This window comes from Salmo trutta, chromosome 12 (genome assembly GCF_901001165.1).
Source record: "Salmo trutta chromosome 12, fSalTru1.1, whole genome shotgun sequence".
Classification (NCBI taxonomy): domain Eukaryota; kingdom Metazoa; phylum Chordata; class Actinopteri; order Salmoniformes; family Salmonidae; genus Salmo; species Salmo trutta.
In genome coordinates, this window is record NC_042968.1 from 90,719,076 (window position 1) to 90,739,843 (window position 20,768).

The 20,768-nt window shown below is 44.7% G+C and overlaps 1 protein-coding gene across 1 annotated transcript in view; it reads right to left on the minus strand.

Moving 5' to 3' along the window:
* Window positions 1-1,767: 1,767 nt before the first annotated feature.
* Window positions 1,768-20,768, minus strand: part of trpc4a (transient receptor potential cation channel, subfamily C, member 4a) — a 92,613-nt gene continuing 73,612 nt past the window's right edge. The window contains exons 7-13 of the mRNA XM_029770340.1: window positions 19,986-20,167; window positions 18,919-19,073; window positions 17,294-17,433; window positions 15,713-15,913; window positions 13,588-13,709; window positions 13,258-13,453; window positions 1,768-2,075 (exon numbers count right to left, since the gene is read on the minus strand). Coding sequence (XP_029626200.1) covers window positions 1,827-2,075; window positions 13,258-13,453; window positions 13,588-13,709; window positions 15,713-15,913; window positions 17,294-17,433; window positions 18,919-19,073; window positions 19,986-20,167 — 1,245 coding nt within the window. The 3' untranslated portion in view covers window positions 1,768-1,826. The remainder of the gene's footprint in view (window positions 2,076-13,257; window positions 13,454-13,587; window positions 13,710-15,712; window positions 15,914-17,293; window positions 17,434-18,918; window positions 19,074-19,985; window positions 20,168-20,768) is intronic.

Here is a 20,768-nt window from a genome sequence, read left to right on the forward strand (position 1 = left end):
TGATTTTATTTCAGTTTACTAAATAAGTATTTAATTTTTTCACAACTGTTTTTTCCATGATTAGTTTGGGTTTTAGTTGAATATAATAACCTTGTTCACTACTCTCCCCAGGGTGTCTGTCTCCTGTATGTTTATGCAAGATGGTACCGACAGAGATGGTACCGACAGAGATGGTACCGACAGAGATGGTACCGACAGAGATGGTACCGACAGAGATGGTCGCCTCGCTTCGAATCCTTAGGGAACTATGTACAAGCATTTCGCTACACTCAAAATTAACATCTGCTACCCATGTGTATGTGACCAATACAATTTGATTTGATTTGAGGTACAGTAAATGCCAAAATAAAGGAAACACCAACATAAAGTGTCTTAATAAAGCTTCATTGCACCATGGTATAGATTCTACAAGTGTCTGGAACTCTTTTTGGAGAGATGTGACACCATTCTTCGACAAGAAAGTCCATCACTTGGTGTTTTGTTGATGGTGGTGGAAAACGCTGTCTCAGATACGGCTCCGGAATCTCCAATAAGTATGCAATTGGGTTGAGATCTGGTGAGTGAGACGGCCATGGCATATGGTTTACATCGATTTCAAACTCATCAAACCATTCAGTGACAACACGTGCCATGTGGATGGGGGAATTGTCATCCCATGGGGCCATAGCTATGATTGTTAGCAGGTGGGCAGCAGGTAACCTCGTGGTTAAGCTCGTTGGGAGAGTAAAGGAAAAGTTGCTAGTTTGAATCCCCAAACCAACTAATACTATCATTTCTCATTTTAAAAGTTGAGGCGTACTGCAGCACAGCTTGCGGGGTGCCGCAGAATTCTACGGCACGTTATTGTTGCCAGAATGATGTACTTTACCACAATCTCCCACCATCTACCACTAACGGTCACGCGATAAACTCTAAACTTTTAAAGGAAGAACCACTGTAGCTCACTATTTTAAATAGTTATTTTAAACAGTCATTATTGCTTACCTTTATCAAGGGTGTGTGTGTGTACGTGTATGTGTGCGTGAGTATGTGTGTGTGTCTGTGTGTGTGTGTGTGTGTGTGTATGTGTCACCTATCCACCCCCAGGGTGCCTGCCTCCTGTCTGTGTGAGTATATCTGTCATCACTCACTCCCAGGGTGCCTGCCTCCTGTCTGTCTGAGTATATCTGTCATCACTCACTCCCAGGGTGCCTGCCTCCTGTCTGTCTGAGTATATCTGTCATCACTCACTCCCAGGGTGCCTGCCTCCTGTCTGTCTGAGTATATCTGTCATCACTCACCCCCAGGGTGCCTGCCTCCTGTCTGTCTGAGTATATCTGTCATCACTTACTCCCAGGGTGCCTGCCTCCTGTCTGTGTGAGTATATCTGTCATCACTCACCCCCAGGGTGCCTGCCTCCTGTCTGTTTGAGTATATCTGTCATCACTCACCCCCAGGGTGCCAGCCTCCTGTCTGTCTGAGTATATCTGTCATCACTTACTCCCAGGGTGCCTGCCTCCTGTCTGTTTGAGTATATCTGTCATCACTCACCCCCAGGGTGCCTGCCTCCTGTCTGTCTGAGTATATCTGTCATCACTCACTCCCAGGGTGCCTGCCTCCTGTCTGTCTGAGTATATCTGTCATCACTCACTCCCAGGGTGCCTGCCTCCTGTCTGTCTGAGTATATCTGTCATCACTCACTCTCAGGGTGCCTGCCTCCTGTCTGTTTGAGTATATCTGTCATCACTTACTCCCAGGGTGCCTGCCTCCTGTCTGTCTGAGTATATCTGTCATCACTCACTCCCAGGGTGCCTGCCTCCTGTCTGTCTGAGTATATCTGTCATCACTTACTCCCAGGGTGCCTGCCTCCTGTCTGTGTGAGTATATCTGTCATCACTCACCCCCAAGGTGCCGAAGGTGTCAGTTGGTTTGGAGCGGGTCCTCTTACAGACATGTCTCTTGGTCCAACACACCAGGTACCACACTGACTTGGGACTGGGTACGATATTGAAGGGAGAAGGTAGAGTACCCCCCTCCTCAAAGTAACTCATCCACAGCTTGGTCCTTGCAAACTTCCACTCAATGTCTGCATGGTCCTGCATAGGTTGAAGTGAAGAGGACATTCAGAAACTCTTGGATGACAGTGGACGGTGATAAACATGCTTTTTTTATTGTTAAAAATACAACCAACACGTTTTTGGTCTTAAGCCTAGCCTTCATCAGGGTTTTCACTCAGGAGAGAGAACACTGTAAAAAATATATGTGTTAATTCAACTTAAAAAAGTTTGTAACAATGCTGCCTTCAAATTTTAAGGCAGAAGGATAACACAGTATTTTGAAAAATTGTACATTTACATTTACGTCATTTAGCAGACACTCTTATCCAGAGCGACTTACAAATTGGTGCATTCACCTTATGATATCCAGTGGAACAACCACTTTACAATAGTACATCTATATCCTTTTTTGTTTTGGGGGGGGTTAGAAGGATTACTATATCCTATCCCAGGTATTCCTTAAAGAGGTGGGGTTTCAGGTGTCTACGGAAGGTAGACACCTGAATTGTAATCAGAGCATGTAATCAGAACATGTAATCAGAGCATATAATCAGAGTACGTAATCAGAGCATGTAATCAGAGCATGTAATCAGAGCACGTAATCAGAGCATGTAATCAGAGCATGTAATCAGAACATGTAATCAGAGCATGTAATCAGAGCACGTAATCAGAGCATGTAATCAGAGCATGTAATCAGAGCACGTAATCAGAGAATGCTATGTGATGGTAGGAGTTGTTTATCATTGTATACTAGTAGTATAGCAGTATTCTAGTGGTAGTATACCAGCAGTATAGTAGCAGCAAATCAGTAGTATAGTGGCAGTATAGTAGTACTATAATAGTAGTATAGTGGTATAGCAGCAGCATAGTAGTAGTAAAGCATCAGTGTAGCAGCAGTATATTAGTAGTATAGTAACAATAGTATAGTAGCAGTATAGTTGTAGCGGTATATTAGTAGTATACCGGTAGTATAGCATCCGTATAGTAGTAGTATAGTAGTATGTCAGCAGCATAGTGGTAGTATAGTAGTGGTAGTAGTATATCAGTAGTATAGTGGTAGTATAGCATCAGTATAGTAGCAGTACATCAGCAGTATAGCAGCAGTATAGTAGCAGTAGTATAGTAGTAGTATATCAGCAGCATAGTAATGGTAGTATATTAGTAGCATACCAGTAGTATTGCAGCAGTATAGCATTGGTATAGTAGCAGTACACCAGTAGTACACCAGCAGTAGAGTAGCAGTGTTATAGTAGTAGTATAGTAGAATAGCAGCAACATAGTAGTAGTATAGTAGTAGTGGTAAATTAATAGTATACCAGCAGAATAGTAGTAGTATAACACCAGAATAGTAGCAACACATCAGCAGTATAGTAGCGGTATAGCAGCAGCAGTATAGCATCAGTATAGTAGCAGTATAGTAGCAGTATAGTAGCAGTAGTATAGTAGTATATCAGCAGTACAATAGTAGTGGTAGTAGTAGTATACCATTAGTACTGCATTAGTATAGTAGCAGTGTATCAGTAGTATAGTAGCAGTATAGTAGCAGTATGTTGTTAACCTTTATTTAACTAGGCAAGTCAGTGAAGAACAAATTCTTTGTGCCAAATTTCTGCCAAATTCGTTCTGCCTTGATTTGTACCTTGTCAGCTTGGTGATTCGAACTTGCAACCTTTCAGTTACAAGCCCAATGCTCTAACCAGTAGGCTACCCTGCCGCCCCATATAGAGTATATCAGCAGCATAGTAGTAGTATAGTAGTGGTAGTATATTAGTAGCATACCAGTAGTATAGTAGCAGTATAGCATCAGTATAGTAGCAGGACATCAGTAGAATAGTAGCAGTATAGTAGCAGTAGTATAGTTGTATAGCAGCAGCACAGTAGTGGTATATTAGTAGTAGTATATTAGTAGTACACCAGTAGTTTAGTAGTAGTATAGTATCAGTATAGTAGCAGTATATCAGTAGTATAGTAGGAGTAGTATAGTGGTAGTATAGTAGTACGTATATTAGTAGTACTGTAGTAGTATAGCATCAATACAGTAACAGTAGTATAGTCGTATAGCAGTAGCAGAGTAGTAGTATGCCAGGAGTACAGTAGTGGTATAGCATCAGTATAGTAGCAGTATGGCAGTAGTATAGTAGCAGTAGTATAGTAATGGCATAGTAGTAGTATAGTAGTAGTATATTATTAGTATACCAGTAGTATAGTAGTAGTAGTATAGCATCCGCATAGTATCATTATATCTGTACTATACCAGTAGTATAGTAGTAGTATAGCATCATTATAGTAGCAGTATAGTAGCAGTGGTATAGTAGTAGTATATTAGTAATATGCCAGTAGTATAGTAGTAGTAGTATAGCATCCGCATAGTATCATTATATCTGTACTATACCAGTAGTATAGTAGTAGTATAGCATCATTATAGTAGCAGTATAGTAGCAGTGGTATATTAGTAAGATAACAGCAGCATAATAGTAGTATATTAGTAGTATACCAGTGATATAGTAGTGGTATTGCAGCACTATAGTGGTAGTATAGTGGTTGTATTCCAGTAGTATGGTAGTAGTATAGTAGTAGTAGTAGTAGTAGTAGTAGTAGTAGTAGTAGTAGTAGTAGTAGTATTGTTGTAGTATAGTGTTAGTATAGTATTTTCATTATTTATTTTATTTAACCTTTATTTAACTAGGCAAGTCAGTTAAGAACAATTTATTTTTACAATGACGGCCTACCCTGGCCAAACCCGGATGATGCTGTGCCAATTGTGCGCTGCCCTATGAGACTCACATAGTTGTAAAACAGCCTGGAATCAAACCAGGGTCTGTAGTGTATAGTATAATGGTATATATAATAGTATAATGTATAGTATACTGCCCTATGGCAGTATAGCGATAGTATACCAGTAGTATAGTAGTAGTATAGAGGCAGCACAGTGGTAGTATAGTGGCAGTATATTGGTGGTATAGTATAGTAGCACAGTGGTAGTATAGTGGTATTATAGTGGCAGTATAGCAGTAGTATAGTGGTGGCATAGTATAGTAGCATAGTGGTAGTATTGTGGCAGTATAGTAGCATAGTGGTAGTATAGCGGTGATATAGTATAGTAGCATCGCGGTAGTATAGCGGTAGTATAGTGGTAGTATAGCGGCAGTATAGTATATTAGCATAGAGGCAGTATAGAGGCAGTATAGAGGCGGTATAGTGGTGGTATAGTAGCGTAGTCGTGGTATAGTGGTAGTATTGTTGTCGTATAGGGGTGGTATAGTATAGTAGCATAGTGGCAGTATAATGGTAGTATAGTAGTAGTATAGAGACAGCATAGTGGTTGTACAGAGGCAGTACAGAGGCAGTACAGAGGCAGTATAGAGGCAGTATAGTGGTTGTATAGAGACAGTATAGCAATAGTACAGTGGCAGTAAAGTGGTAGTATTGTGGCAGTACAGTGTAAGTACAGTGTTAGTATAGATGCAGTATAGTGGTAATATAGTGGTAGTGTAGTGGTGGTATAGTGGCAGTATAGTGATAGTATATTGGCAGCACAGCAGTAGTATAGTGGTAGTATAGTGGTAGTATAAAGGCAGTATAGTGGTCATATAGTGGTAGTATAGTGGTGGTATAGTGGCAGTATATTGATAGTATAGTGGCAGCATAGCAGCAGTATAGTATAGTAGCATAGTGGTCGTATACTGGCGGTATAGTTGTAGTATAGTGGTGGTATAGTGGTAGTACAGAGGCAGTGCAGAGGCAGTGCAGAGGCAGTGCAGAGGCAGTACAGAGGCAGTATAGTAGCAGTATAGTGGTTGTATAGAGACAGTATTATTTCCTGTTTCCTGTTTCCGGTCACAACTTGCAGACTTGTTTACGCTGTTGTGCGTTTTTGTTGCCGTTTTTACTTTGCTACCTGACGGTTTTTACTTTTTCATTACCGTATATTTTTACTTTTTCCCTCACTCACTTTTTTTTCATTCAACTCTCCTACCCCGGAGGTTTTATCTGGACATGGTTCGTCAGGACTTCAAACAGCCGAAGCTAAGTAACATTAACATGATGCCTTCTAATTGCAGTCGTTGTACTCATAATATACAGGAGAACGATCGCCTTACGGCAAGGATAGCTGTGCTGCAAGCCCAGCTTCAGACGCAATCGTTAGGCAAGGGTCATTTCAGTGTAGGAAAGGATGAAACAGCGTCTGTGCCACCAGCAAGTACAGATAGTAACGTTAGTATAAACCCCCTCGCACGGTCCCCGCAGCCGGACATCTTTCTCATGGCTTCTGGAGGGAAACGCTGTAGGAATGCTCAACCGGTGTCGCTTATTCAGCCGACAGAAACTTTCAACCGGTTCTCCCCGTTAAGCGAGTCGGAGTCGGAGGCCGAGACTTCTCTGGTCTCTGCTCCTCCCGTTGTGGGGTCTGAGACGCCGACGGCTCCCACCATTAGCTCTGACAAATTGAAAACCCTAGTCATTGGCGACTCCATTACCCGCAGTATTAGACTTAAAACTAATCATCCAGCGATCATACACTGTTTACCAGGGGGCAGGGCTACCGACGTTAAGGCTAATCTAAAGACGGTGCTGGCTAAAGCTAAAACTGGCGAGTGTAGAGAGTATAGAGATATTGTTATCCACGTCGGCACCAACGATGTTAGGATGAAACAGTCAGAGGTCACCAAGCGCAATATAGCTTCAGCGTGTAAATCAGCTAGAAAGATATGTCGGCATCGAGTAATTGTCTCTGGCCCCCTCCCAGTTAGGGGGAGTGATGAGCTCTACAGCAGAGTCTCACAACTCAATCGCTGGATGAAAACTGTTTTCTGCCCCTCCCAAAAGATAGAATTTGTAGATAACTGGCCCTCTTTCTGGGATTCACCCACAAACAGGACCAAGCCTGGCCTGCTGAGGAGTGACGGACTCCATCCTAGCTGGAGGGGTGCTCTCATCTTATCTACGAATATAGACAGGGCTCTAACTCCTCTAGCTCCACAATGAAATAGGGTGCAGGCCAGGCAACAGGCTGTTAGCCAGCCTGCCAGCTTAGTGGAGTCTGCCACTAGCACAGTTAGCGTAGTCAGCTCAGCTTTCCCCATTGAGACCGTGTCTGTGCCTCGATCTTGGTTGGGCAAAATTAAAAATGGCGGTGTTCGCTTCAGTAATCTTACTAGTATAAAGACCTCCTCCATTCCTGCCATTATTGAAAGAGATTGTGATACTTCACATCTCAAAATTGGGTTACTTAATGTTAGATCCCTCACTTCCAAGGCAGTTATAGTCAATGAACTAATCACTGATCATAATCTTGATGTGATTGGCCTGACTGAAACATGGCTTAAGCCTGATGAATTTACTGTGTTAAATGAGGCCTCACCCCCTGGTTACACTAGTGACCAAACCCCCCGTGCATCCGGCAAAGGCGGAGGTGTTGCTAACATTTACGATAGCAAATTTCAATTTACAAAAAAAAAACAATGACGTTTTCGTCTTTTGAGCTTCTAGTCATGAAATCTATGCAGCCAACTCAATCACTTTTTATAGCTACTGTTTACAGGCCTCCTGGGCCATATGCAGTGTTCCTTACTGAGTTCCCTGAATTCCTATCGGATCTTGTAGTCATAGCAGATAATATTCTAATTTTTGGTGACTTTAACATTCACATGGAAAAGTCCACAGACCCACTCCAAAAGGCTTTCGGAGCCATCATCGACTCAGTGGGTTTTGTCCAACATGTCTCTGGACCTACTCACTGCCACAGTCATACTCTGGACCTAGTTTTGTCCCATGGAATAAATGTTGTGGATCTTAATGTTTTTCCTCATAATCCTGGATTATCGGACCACCATTTTATTGCGTTTACAATTGCAACAAATAATCTGCTCAGACCCCAACCAAGGAAGATTAAAAGTCGTGCTATAAATTCTCAGACAACCCAAAGATTCCTTGATGCCCTTCCAGACTCCCTCTGCCTACCCAAGGACGTCAGAGGACAAGAATCAGTTAACCACCTAACCGAGGAACTCAATTCAACCTTGCGCAATACCCTAGATGCAGTTGCACCCCTAAAAATTAAAAACATCTGTCATAAGAAACTAGCTCCCTGGTATACAGAAAATACACGAGCTCTGAAGCAAGCTTCCAGAAAATTGGAACGGAAATGGCGCCACACTAAACTGGAAGTCTTCCGACTAGCTTGGAAAGACAGTACCGTGCAGTATCGAAGAGCCCTCACTGCTGCACGATCATCCTATTTTTCCAACTTAATTGAGGAAAATAAGAACAATCCGAAATTTCTTTTTGACACTGTCGCAAAGCTAACTAAAAAGCAGCATTCGCAAATGGAGGATGGCTTTCACTTCAGCAGTAATAAATTTATGAACTTTTTTGAGGAAAAGATCATGATCATTAGAAAGCAAATTACGGACTCATCTTTAAATCTGGGTATTCCTCCAGGGCTTCATTGTCCAGAGTCTGCACAACTCTGCCAGGACCCTGGCTCAAGGGAGATACTAAAGTGTTTTAGTACTATATCTCTTGACACAATGATGAAAATAATCATGGCCTCCAAACCCTCAAGCTGCATACTGGACCCTATTCCAACTAAACTACTGAAAGAGCTGCTTCCTGTGCTTGGCCCTCCTATGTTGAACATAATAAACGGCTCTCTATCCACCGGATGTGTACCAAGCTCACTAAAAATGGCAGTAATAAAGCCTCTCTTGAAAAAGCCGAATCTTGACCCAGAAATTATAAAAAACTATCGGCCTATATATCGAATCTTCCATTCCTCTCAAAAATTTTAGAAAAAGTTGTTGCGCAGCAACTCACTGCCTTCCTGAAGACAAACAATGTATACGAAACGCTTCAGTCTGGTTTTAGACCCCATCATAGCACTGAGACTGCACTTGTGAAGGTGGTAAATGACCTTTTAATGACGTCAGACCGAGGCTCTGCATCTGTCCTCGTGCTCCTAGATCTTAGTGCCGCTTTTGATACCATCGATCACCACATTCTTTTGGAGAGATTGGAAACCCAAATTGGTCTACATGGACAAGTTCTGGCCTGGTTTAGATCTTATCTGTCGGAAAGATATCAGTTTGTCTCTGTGAATGGTTCGTCCTCTGACAAATCAATTGTAAATTTCGGTGTTCCTCAAGGTTCCGTTCTAGGACCACTATTGTTTTCACTATATATTTTACTTCTTGGGGATGTCATTCGAAAACATAATGTTAAATTTCACTGCTATGCGGACGACACACAGCTGTACATTTCAATGAAACATGGTGAAGCCCCAAAATTGCCCTCGCTAGAAGCCTGTGTTTCAGACATAAGGAAGTGGATGGCTGCAAATTTTCTACTTTTAAACTCGGACAAAACAGAGATGCTTGTCCTAGGTCCCAAGAAACAAAGAGATCTTCTGTTGAATCTGACAATTAATCTGGATGGTTGTACAGTCGTCTCAAATAAAACTGTGAAGGACCTCGGCGTTACTCTGGACCCTGATCTCTCTTTTGAAGAACATATCAAGACTGCTTCAAGGACAGCTTTTTTCCATCTACGTAACATTGCAAAAATCAGAAACTTTCTGTCCAAAAATGACGCAGAAAAATTAATCCATGCTTTTGTTACTTCTAGGCTCGACTACTGCAATGCTCTACTTTCCGGCTACCCGGATAAAGCACTAAACAAACTTCAGTTAGTGCTAAATACGGCTGCTAGAATCCTGACTAGAACCAAAAAATTTGATCATATTACTCCAGTGCTAGCTTCCCTACACTGGCTTCCTGTTAAGGCAAGGGCTGATTTCAAGGTTTTACTGCTAACCTACAAAGCATTACATGGGCTTGCTCCTACCTATCTTTCCGATTTGGTCCTGCCGTACATACCTACACGTACGCTACGGTCACAAGACGCAGGCCTTCTAATTGTCCCTAGAATTTCTAAGCAAACGGCTGGAGGTAGGGCTTTCTCCTATAGAGCTCCATTTTTATGGAATGGTCTGCCTACCCATGTGAGAGACGCAGACTCAGTCTCAACCTTTAAGTCTTTACTGAAGACTTATCTCTTCAGTAGGTCCTATGATTAAGTATAGTCTGGCCCAGGAGTGTGAAGGTGAACGGAAAGGCTGGAGCAACGAACCGCCCTTGCTGTCTCTGCCTTGTCGGTTCCCCTCTTCCCACTGGGATTCTCTGCCTCTAACCCTTTTACAGGGGCTGAGTCACTGACTTACTGGTGTTCTTCCATGCCGTCCATGGGAGGGGTGCGTCACTTGAGTAGGTTGAGCCACTGACGTGGTCTTCCTGTCTGGGTTGGCGCCCCCCCCTTGGGTTGTGCCGTGGCAGACATCTTTGTGGGCTATACTCGGCCTTGTCTTCGGACGGTAAGTTGGTGGTTGTAGATATCCCTCTAGTGGTGTGGGGGCTGTGCTTTGGCAAAGTGGGTGGGGTTATATCCTGCCTGTTTGGCCCTGTCCGGGGGTATCATCGGATGGGGCCACAGTGTCTTCTGATCCCTCCTGTCTCAGCCTCCAGTATTTATGCTGCAGTAGTTTATGTGTCGGGGGGCTAGGGTCAGTCTGTTACATCTGGAGTATTCTCTTGTCTTATCCAGTGTCCTGTGTGAATGTAAATATGCTCTCTCTAATTCTCTCTTTCTTTCTTTCTTTCTTTCTTTCTTTCTTTCTTTCTCTCGGAGGACCTGAGCCCTAGGACTACCTGGCATGATGACTCCTTGCTGTCCCCAGTCCACCTGGCCATGCTGCTGCTCCAGTTTCAACTGTTCTGCCTGCGGCTACGGAACCCTGACCTGTTCACCGGACGTGCTTGTTGCACCCTCGACAATTACTATGATTATTATTATTTGACCATGCTGGTCATTTACGAACATTTTAACATCTTGACCATGTTCTGTTATAATATCCACCCGGCACAGCCAGAAGAGGACTGGCCACCCCTCATAGCCTGGTTCCTCTCTAGGTTTCTTCCTAGGTTTTTGGCCTTTCTCAGGAGTTTTTCCTAGGGAGTTTTTCCCAGCCACCGTGCTTCTTTCACATGCATTGCTTGCTGTTTGGGGTTTTAGGCTGGGTTTCTGTACAGCACTTTGAGATTTCAGCTGATGTACGAAGGGCTATATAAATAAATTTGATTTGATTTGATATGGCGATAGTACAGTGGCAGTAAAGTGGTAGTATAGTGGTAGTACAGTGTAAGTGCAGTGTTAGTATTGATGCAGTATAGTGGTAATATAGTGGTAGTGTAGTGATAGCATAGTGGTGGTATAGTGGCAGTATAGTGATAGTATAGTGATAGTGTAGCGATAGTATATTGGTAGTACAGAGACAGTATAGTGGTAGTATAGTGGTGGCACAGATGCAGTACAGTGTCAGGAATGTGGTAGTATAGTGGTAGTATAGTGGTAGCATAGTATAGTAGCATATTGGTACTATTTTTTTAATATTTTTTTTTATTTCACTTTTACTTAACCAGGTAGGCTAGTTGAGAACAAGTTCTCATTTACAACTGCGACCTGGCCAAGATAAAGCAAAGCAGTATAAAAACAGACAACAACACAGAGTTACACATGGAGTAAACAATAAACAAGCCAATAACACAATAAACAAGTCAATGACACATTAGAAAAAAAAGAAAGTCTATATACAGTGTGTGCAAAAGGCATGAGGAGGTAGGCAATAAATAGGCCATAGGAGCGAATAATTACAATTTAGCAGATTAACACTAGAGTGATAAATGAGCATATGATGATGTGCAAGTAGAAATACTGGTGTGCAAAAGAGCAGAAAAGTAAATAAAATAAAAACAGTATGGGGATGAGGTAGGTAGATTGGGTGGGCAATTTACAGATAGACTATGTACAGCTGCAGCGATCGGTTAGCAGCTCACGTAGCTGATGTTTAAAGTTGGTGAGGGAAATAAAGGTCACCAACTTCAGCGATATTTGCAATTCGTTCCAGTCACTGGCAGCAGAGAACTGGAAGGAAAGGCGGCCAAACGAGGTGTTGGCTTTGGGGATGATCAGTGAGATATACCTGCTGGAACGTGTGCATATAGTGATAGTATAGAGGCAGTATTGTGGTAGTACAGTGGTAGTATAGATACAGTATAGCGATAGTACAGTGGCAGCATAGATGCAGTATAGTGGTAGTATAGCTGCAGTATAGTGGCAGCATATATGCAGTATAGCGGTAGTATAGCATCAGTATAGCAGCGGTATAGTACAGCAGCATGGCGGTAGTATAGCTGCAGTATAGTGGCAGCATATATGCAGTATAGTGGTAGTATAGCATCAGTATAGCAGCGGTATAGTACAGCAGCATGGCGGTAGTATAGTGGTAGTATAGCTGCAGTATAGTGGCAGCATATATGCAGTATAGCGGTAGTATAGCATCAGTATAGCAGCGGTATAGTACAGCAGCATGGCGGTAGTATAGCTGCAGTATAGTGGCAGCATAGATGCAGTATAGTGGTAGTATAGCTGCAGTATAGTGGCAGCATATTTGCAGTATAGTGGTAGTATAGCATCAGTATAGCAGCGGTATAGTACAGCAGCATGGCGGTAGTATAGTGGTAGTATAGCGATAGTATGGCGGTCGTATAGTGACAGTATAGTCACAGTATAGTGGTAGTATAGTGGTAGTTTGCGGTAGTATCTAGACAGTATAGCAATAGTACGCTGGCAGTATAGTGGCAGTATAGTGGTAATATACTGGTAGTATAGTAGCAGCATATATGCAGTATAGTGGCAGTATAGTGGTAATATACTGGTAGTATAGTAGCAGCATATATGCAGTATAGTGGCAGTATAGTGGTAATATACTGGTAGTATAGTAGCAGCATATATGCAGTATAGTGGCAGTATAGTGGTAGTATAGTGGGGTATAGTAATATTATAATGACAGTATATCAGTAGTATCGTGGTGGTATAGTGGTAGTATAATTGTAGTATGGTTGTAGTATAGTGGTAGTATAATTGCAGTATAGTTGTAGTGTAGCAGCAGTATAATTGTAGTGTGGTGGTAGTACAGTTGCAGTATAGCTGTAGTATAGTAGTAGTATAGCTGTGGCATAGTGGTGGTATAGCTGTGATGTAGTTGTGGGATAGAAGTAGTATATTGGTAGTATAGTTGTAGCAGAGTGGTAGTAGAGTAGTAGTACAGTTGTAGTATAGTGCTAGTATAGTTGTAGTATAGTTGCAGTATAGTAGTAGTAGTACTCACAGCGATGTGTTGATAGGAATTGTTCATCATGGCAATCAGCATGTTTAGTAGAACCACCAGAGAGATTATATTATAGGTTCCAAACATGGTGGCCCCTACAAACTCTGTAAACTGATGGTCCGCATCTACGTTAGTCACATACAGACTGATCAGACCGAAGATAGACCAGAACAGAGACTGGAGCGTCTCGAACAACCTAGAGGAAGGAGGGAGGGAGGAGGGAGAGAGATTATAATTATATTTGGACAATTCTACCACACACACACACACACACACACACACACACACACACACACACACACACAAGTGCACACACATCATGAAACTCACGTGGAGAAAGCGTTGTTCTGCTCGACACAGCGGATGCCTTTACACTTGCCCTTCTCGTCTGAGGCCTTTGTCTCATAGTAGAAGTAGAGCTGGTTCAGCCCGTTGGCAAACGCCAGCAACACCTAGAACCACAATACATAGAGGAACAGGTAAAGGGAATAACTGAGTCATTTGCACAGCTGAAGGCATTCAACCGAAATGTGTCAGAGATGCGTGAGGGGGGCTGCTTTAATCGAAGTAATTTGGCGCCCAGGGAGCAGTTGCTGTTGAATGCCTTGCTCAAGGGCAGAACTGCAGATTTTTCCAATTTGCCGGCTTGATCCAGCGAACTTTTCGGTTCCTTGCCCAACGCTCTGAACCGCAAGGCTACCTGCCGCCCCAGTTTAAGGATCCATTTATGCAACGGACATACACTAAACAAAATATAAAACGCACCATGCAACAATTTCAAAGATTTTACTGAAAAACAGTTCATATTAGGAAATCAGTCAATTGAAATAACTTCATTAGGCCCTGATCTATTGATTCTGGGAATACAGATGTGCATCTGTTGGTAACAGATACCTTAAAAAAAAAGTAGGGGACTGGATCAGAAGACCAGTCAGTATCTGGTGTGACCACCACTTGCCTCATGTAGCGTGACACATCACCGTCGAATATAATTGATGAGGCTGTTGATTGTGGCCTGTGGAATGTTGTCTCACTTCTCTTCAATGGCTGTGAAAAGTGGCTGGACATCAGCGGGACTGGAACACGCTGTCATACACGTTGATCCAGAGCATCCCAAACATGCTCAATGGGTGACATGTCTGGTGAGTATGCAGGCCATGGAAAAACTGGGACTTCTTCAGCTTCCAGGAATTGTGTACAGATCCTTGCGACATGGGGCAGTGCATTATCATGCTGAAACATGAGGTGATGGCGGTGGATGAATGGCACAACACAATGGGCCTCAGGATCTCATCACGGTATCTCTGTGCATTCAAAATCCCCAAAAGAAAATGCTATTGTGTTTGTAGTCCGTAGATTATGCCTGCCCCATACCATAACCCCACCGCCACCATGGGGCACTCTGTTCACAACGTTGACATCAGCAAACCACTCGCCCAGATGACGCCATCTGCCCGGTACAGTTTGAAACCAGGATTCATTCGTGAAGAGCACACTTCTCCAGCGGGCCAGTGGCCATCAAAGGTGAGCATTTGCCCACTGAAGTCAGTTACGACACCAAACTGCAGTCAGGTCAAGACCCTGGTGAGGACAACTAGCACGGAGATGAGCTTCCCTGAGATGGTTTCTGACAGTTTGCGCTGAAATTCTTCAGTTGTGCAAAACCCCTCAGTTCCATCAGCAGTACTGGTCACAGACGGTTGAAGACGGATGTGGAGTTCCTGGGCTGGAGTGGTTACACGTGGTCTGTAATTATAAGGCCGGTTGGACTTTCTTATTCTCCAAAGCAATGTTGGAGGTGGCTTATGATAAAGAAATTAACAATTAGTTCTCTGTCAACAGCTCTGGTGGACATTCCTGAAGACAGCATGCCAATTTCACGCCCCCTCAAAACTTGAGACATCTGTGGCATTGTGTTGTGTGACAACTGCACATTTTAGAGTGGCCTTTTATTGTCCCCAGCACAAGGTGCACCTGTGTAATGATCATGCTATTTAATCAGCTTCTATATATGCCACACCTGTCAGGTGGATGGATAATCTTGGCAAAGGAGAAATGCTCACTAACATGGATATAAACAACATTTAAAAAAAATAATAAAATAAATAAGAAATAAGCTTTTTGTGCGTGTGTGTGTGTGTGTGTGTGTGGGTGGGTGTGGGTGCTCGTGCGTATATTGAACATTTATGTTCGTTTCATGAGGGATAGAAGAATGTCAGATATCACCCAAGAGACCCAAGAGGAACATGAAAGCAAATACATTATTTTGGAGACACTTCAATGGCATTAATTAATCTAGAAAAGGCTTATGGGTTTACGTATGTGTAACTTTATTATTGTCTGTATGTGTGTGTGTGTGTGTGTGTGTGTGTGTGTGTGTGTGTGTGTGTGTGTGTGTGTGTGTGTGTGTGTGTGTGTGTGTGTGTGTGTGTGTGTGTGTGTGTGTTTCACTCACCAGACAGTAGATGAAGAGGAACTTGAGGATGTCCAGCAGCATTCGTCCCAGGGAGATCTGTAGAGGTCCCAGGTGGGAGTTAGCTGTGAACAGGGAGATGAGACGAAGAGAACTGAAGATGTTGGCAATGGCAAACACAGCCTCAGCTACCAGGGTGGGATGCCACATCTCCCACTGGTTCCTGGGCTTACAGCCACTGTACTGGAGAGAGAGAGAGAGAGAGAGAGAGAGAGAGAGAGAGAGAGAGAGAGAGAGAGAGAGAGAGAGAGAGAGAGAGAGAGAGGAGGGGAGGGGAGGGGAGGGAGGGAGACAGAAAAAAAGTAAGGGGGAGAGATGATAGAGAGAGAGGGAGAGAAAGAGTTAATTTTTCATAAAAATATAGCTTTCTTCATCGAATGGAATTGCGAAGAGCGTAAGAGTGCAATGCCACCCTTCTCTCTCTCTCTCTCTCTCTCTCTCTCTCTCTCTCTCATAGCTTGAATAGGAGTTCAAATGGCTTAGCAAAGAAAATAGATCTTTCATGAAATCAGTTAGATGTGATAGTGCTCTTCCTCTCTGAAGTCAAACCTTGTAAAAAGGCTTTTCATAAGGCTGAATAAACTCTGGGATTGGAAGTTAAGTCTGAGGAAGTGTGAAATGATTTCCTGTGAAAGGAAATGGAGACAGCATTTGATGAAAATGTAAAATGTTAAATGAAACAGGTGCTACAAATTCCACTAGTTAACTGGTCTAGGCAACTGTCTGTGTGTGTGTGTATGTGTGTGTATGTGTGTGTGTATGTGTGTGTATGCCTGTGTGTGAATACCTGTTTGTTTGTGTGTATGTGTGTGTGTATGCCTGTTTGCGTGTGTGTGTGTGTATGTATGTGTGTATGCCTGTGTATGTGTGTATATGTGTATCCCTGTGTGTGTTTGTGCATGTGTGTGTGTGTATGCCTGTGTGTGTGTGTGTGTGTGTGTGTGTGTATGTGTGTATCCCTGTGTGTGTGTGTGTGTGTGTGTGTGTGTGTGTGTGTGTGTGTGTGTGTGTGTATATCCCTGTGTGTGAGTGTGTATGCCTATGTGTGTGTGTATCCCTGGGTCTAGGCAACTCTCTCTCTCTGTGTGTGTGTGTGTGTGTGTGTGTGTGTGTATGTGTGTATCCCTGTTTGTGAGTGTGTGCGTGTTTATCCCTGTGTGTGTGTATCCCTGCGTGTGTATTTGTTCATGTGTGTATCCCTGTGTGCGTGTGTGTGTGTGTGTGTGTGTGTGTGTGTGTGTATCCCTGGGTCTAGGCAACTCTCTCTCTCTCTGTGTGTGTGTGTGTGTGTGTGTGTGTGTGTGTGTGTGTGTATGTGTGTATCCCTGTTTGTGAGTGTGTGCGTGTGTATCCCTGTGTGTGTGTATCCCTGCGTGTGTATTTGTTCATGTGTGTATCCCTGTGTGTGTGTGTGTGTATCCCTGCATGTGTGTATCCCTGTGTGCGCGTGTGTGTGTGTGTGTGTATCCCTGTGTGTGTGTGTATCCCTGTGTGCGCGTGTGCGTGTGTGTGTGTGTGTATCCCTGTATGTTTGTATCCCTGTGTGTGCGTGTGTGTGTTTACCCTGGTATAGGCCACTATCTTCAGTGATATAGTAGCCAGGTACAGAGAGTTCATGACGAAGTCCATGAGGTTCCACCAGTCATGTATATAGTCTTGGAACCCTCCATCCCACATCTGTTTGATCTCTGTCCAGATAAAACCTACAGCAAGAAACACAGAAAGAGATGGAGAGAGAGAGAGTTAAAAAGAGAGAGGGGGGAGCGAAAGAGAAAGTAGTGTGAGATAGGGAGAGAGATGGAAAGGGGGAGAGGGAGAGAGATTAAGAGAGATATGGAGAGAGAGAGAGTTAAAAAGAGAGAGGGGGGAGCGAAAGAGAGAGATAAAGTAGTGTGAGAGAGAGAGAGAGATGGAAAAGGGGGAGAGGGAGAGAGTTAAAGAGTGAGAGAAAGTAGTGTGGGAGAGAAAGAGATATGTAGAGAAAGAGAGAGAGATATGCAGAGAGAGAGATATGCAGAGAGAGAGATATGGAGAGAGAGAGAGCAAGAGAGAGAGATATGGAGAGATACATAGATGAAGAAAAGTGGAGAGAGAAAGAGAGAGAGAGAGAAAGAAGAGATATGGAGAGAGATAAATAGATGGAGGAAAGGGGAGATGAAGGGAAGAGAGGTAAAGACCAAGCTAGAAAGTGAATGATAGAAGTACACTGGGCAATATCACCCATTCCCTCCACTCACCCAGTACACTGGGCAATATCACCCATTCCCTCCAGTCACCCACTACACTGGGCAATATCACCCATTCCCTCCAGTCACCCAGTACACTGGGCAATATCACCCATTCCCTCCACTCACCCAGTACACTGGGCAATATCACCCATTCCCTCCACTCACCCAGTACACTGGGCAATATCACCCATTCCCTCCAGTCACCCAGTACACTGGGCAATATCACCCATTCCCTCCACTCACCCAGTACACTGGGCAATATCACCCATTCCCTCCACTCACCCAGTACACTGGGCAATATCACCCATTCCCTCCACTCACCCAGTACACTGGGCAATATCACCCATTCCCTCCACTCACCCAGTACACTGGGCAATATCACCCATTCCCTCCACTCACCCAGTACACTGGGCAATATCACCCATTCCCTCCACTCACCCAGTACACTGGGCAATATCACCCATTCCCTCCACTCACCCAGTACACTGGGCAATATCACCCATTCCCTCCACTCACCCAGTACACTGGGCAATATCACCCATTCCCTCCACTCACCCAGTACACTGGGCAATATCACCCATTCCCTCCACTCACCCAGTACACTGGGCAATATCACCCATTCCCTCCACTCACCCAGTACACTGGGCAATATCACCCATTCCCTCCACTCACCCAGTACACTGGGCAATATCACCCATTCATTCCACCCCCTCCACTCACTTAGTACACTGGGCAATATCACCCATTCCTTCCACCCCCTCCACTCACCCGGTACACTGGGCAATATCACCCATTCCTTCCACCCTCTCCACTCACTTAGTACACTGGGCAATATCACCCATTCATTCCACCCTCTCCACTCACCCAGTACATTGGGCAATATCACCCATTCATTCTACCCTCTCCACTCACCCAGTACACTGTGCAATATTACCCATTCATTCCACCCCCTCCACTCACCCAGTACCCAGGGCAGTATCATCCATTCTACAGTAGTAGGTGCTGGCCCCTGTCTGTCCGGTTCTGTAGTCACTATATGCTGTGATGCCAGCAGGAGCAGGAACAGAAAGGTGAGGTAGGATGCTGTGTGGCAGATAAACTTGATGAAGGGCTTCCTGATGGGGGAGGAGGAAGAGGAGAGGGGAAGAGGAGGAGAAGGAGGAAGAGAGGGAGGAGGAGAGGGGGGAGGAGGATGAGAGGGGAAGAGGAGGAGAGAGGAAGAGAAGGAGGAGAGGGGAAGAGGAGGAGGAGGAGAGAGGAAGGGGTAGAGGAGGGTGGGAGGTGGAGGAGGAGAGGGGAATAGGAGGAGGAGAGGGGAATAGGAGGAGGAGAGGGGAATAGGAGGAGGGGGAGAGAGGAAGGGGTAGAGGAGGGTGGGAGGTGGAGGAGGAGAGGGGAATAGGAGGAGGAGGAGAGAGGAAGGGGTAGAGGAGGGTGGGAGGTGGAGGAGGAGAGGGGAATAGGAGGAGGAGGAGAGAGGAAGGGGTAGAGGAGGGTGGAAGGTGGAGGAGGAGAGGGGAATAGGAGGAGGAGAGGGGAATAGGAGGAGGAGAGGGGAATAGGAGGAGGAGAGGGGAATAGGAGGAGAGGGAGAGAGGAAGGGGTAGAGGAGGGTGGGAGGTGGAGGAGGCGAGGGGAATAGGAGGAGGAGAGGGGAATAGGAGGAGGGGGAGAGGATGAGGAGGAGAGGGGAATAGGAGGAGGAGAGGGGAATAGGAGGAGGGGAATAGGAGGAGGAGAGGGGAAGAGGAGGAATAGGAGGAGGAGAGGGGAATAGGAGGAGGAGAGGGGAATAGGAGGAGGGGGAGAGAGGAAGGGGTAGAGGAGGGTGGGAGGTGGAGGAGGAGAGGGGAATAGGAGGAGGGGGAGAGGATGAGGAGAATAATCATTATTACTTTATTGTCTAATAGAAATTAAACTTCCATTTCGCTCAAGTCAGACCTCAGGATTCAAACTGGCAACACTCCGCTTGCCTGCCCGCCTATCTAACCAGCAACCTTCCGGTCACTAACCGGTAGTCTACTTGCCTGATGAAAAGTCCATAGCGGCTCTTCGGGGCTATGAGGTAGCAGAGGGAGAAGACAGGGAAGAGGAGGCTGAGGAAGACACAGGTGAGGAACTTCCCTCCCCAGTGACGACGTCTCCAGCCTGGGAACTCATCGTACCAGCGAGACGCCAGCAGCTGCTGACAGTTGGGCTGTGCTACAAACTGGAGGGAGAGGGGGAGGAGGGGGAGAGGGGAAGGAGGGGAAAGAGAGAGAGAGAGGGGGAAGGAGAGAGAGAAAAGGTGAGGTAGAGGGGAGGGAAGGATAGAGGGGGGAAGAAGGGGAGGTGGGAGTAGGGGGAAGGGAGAGAAAGGGAGGGAGAGAGGGGGGAGGTGAGAAGAAGGGAGGGAGAAAGGAAGCAAAAGGAAGAGAGAACGGGTTTACATCAACATTAGAAATACAGAACTACAGTAAGTCAGTTTACAGTAAGGTATTGTTTGACTCTATACCTATGACAGAGAGGATCTGCCGTGTGTTCCGTTTGGTTCCAATTCCATCTGACAGAACTCCCACCAGAGTTCTGGAGGTTCGACAAGTGGAACTCTCAACTGAAGCACCTGTCAAGCTGAAGCTCACGCTATATCTGTCTAACATATAGGGAAACCATGGCAACAGGTACTCAGCTCAGCTCAACTCAACTCTACCACATTATGAATTAACTGACAAGACTGGCGCCTCTTGAGACAGAAGCTGGGGTAGTGAGGATATGATGAAATGAGGGAAGGGTAGAGTCTGAAAAGGCACCCTATTCCCTATATAGTGCAC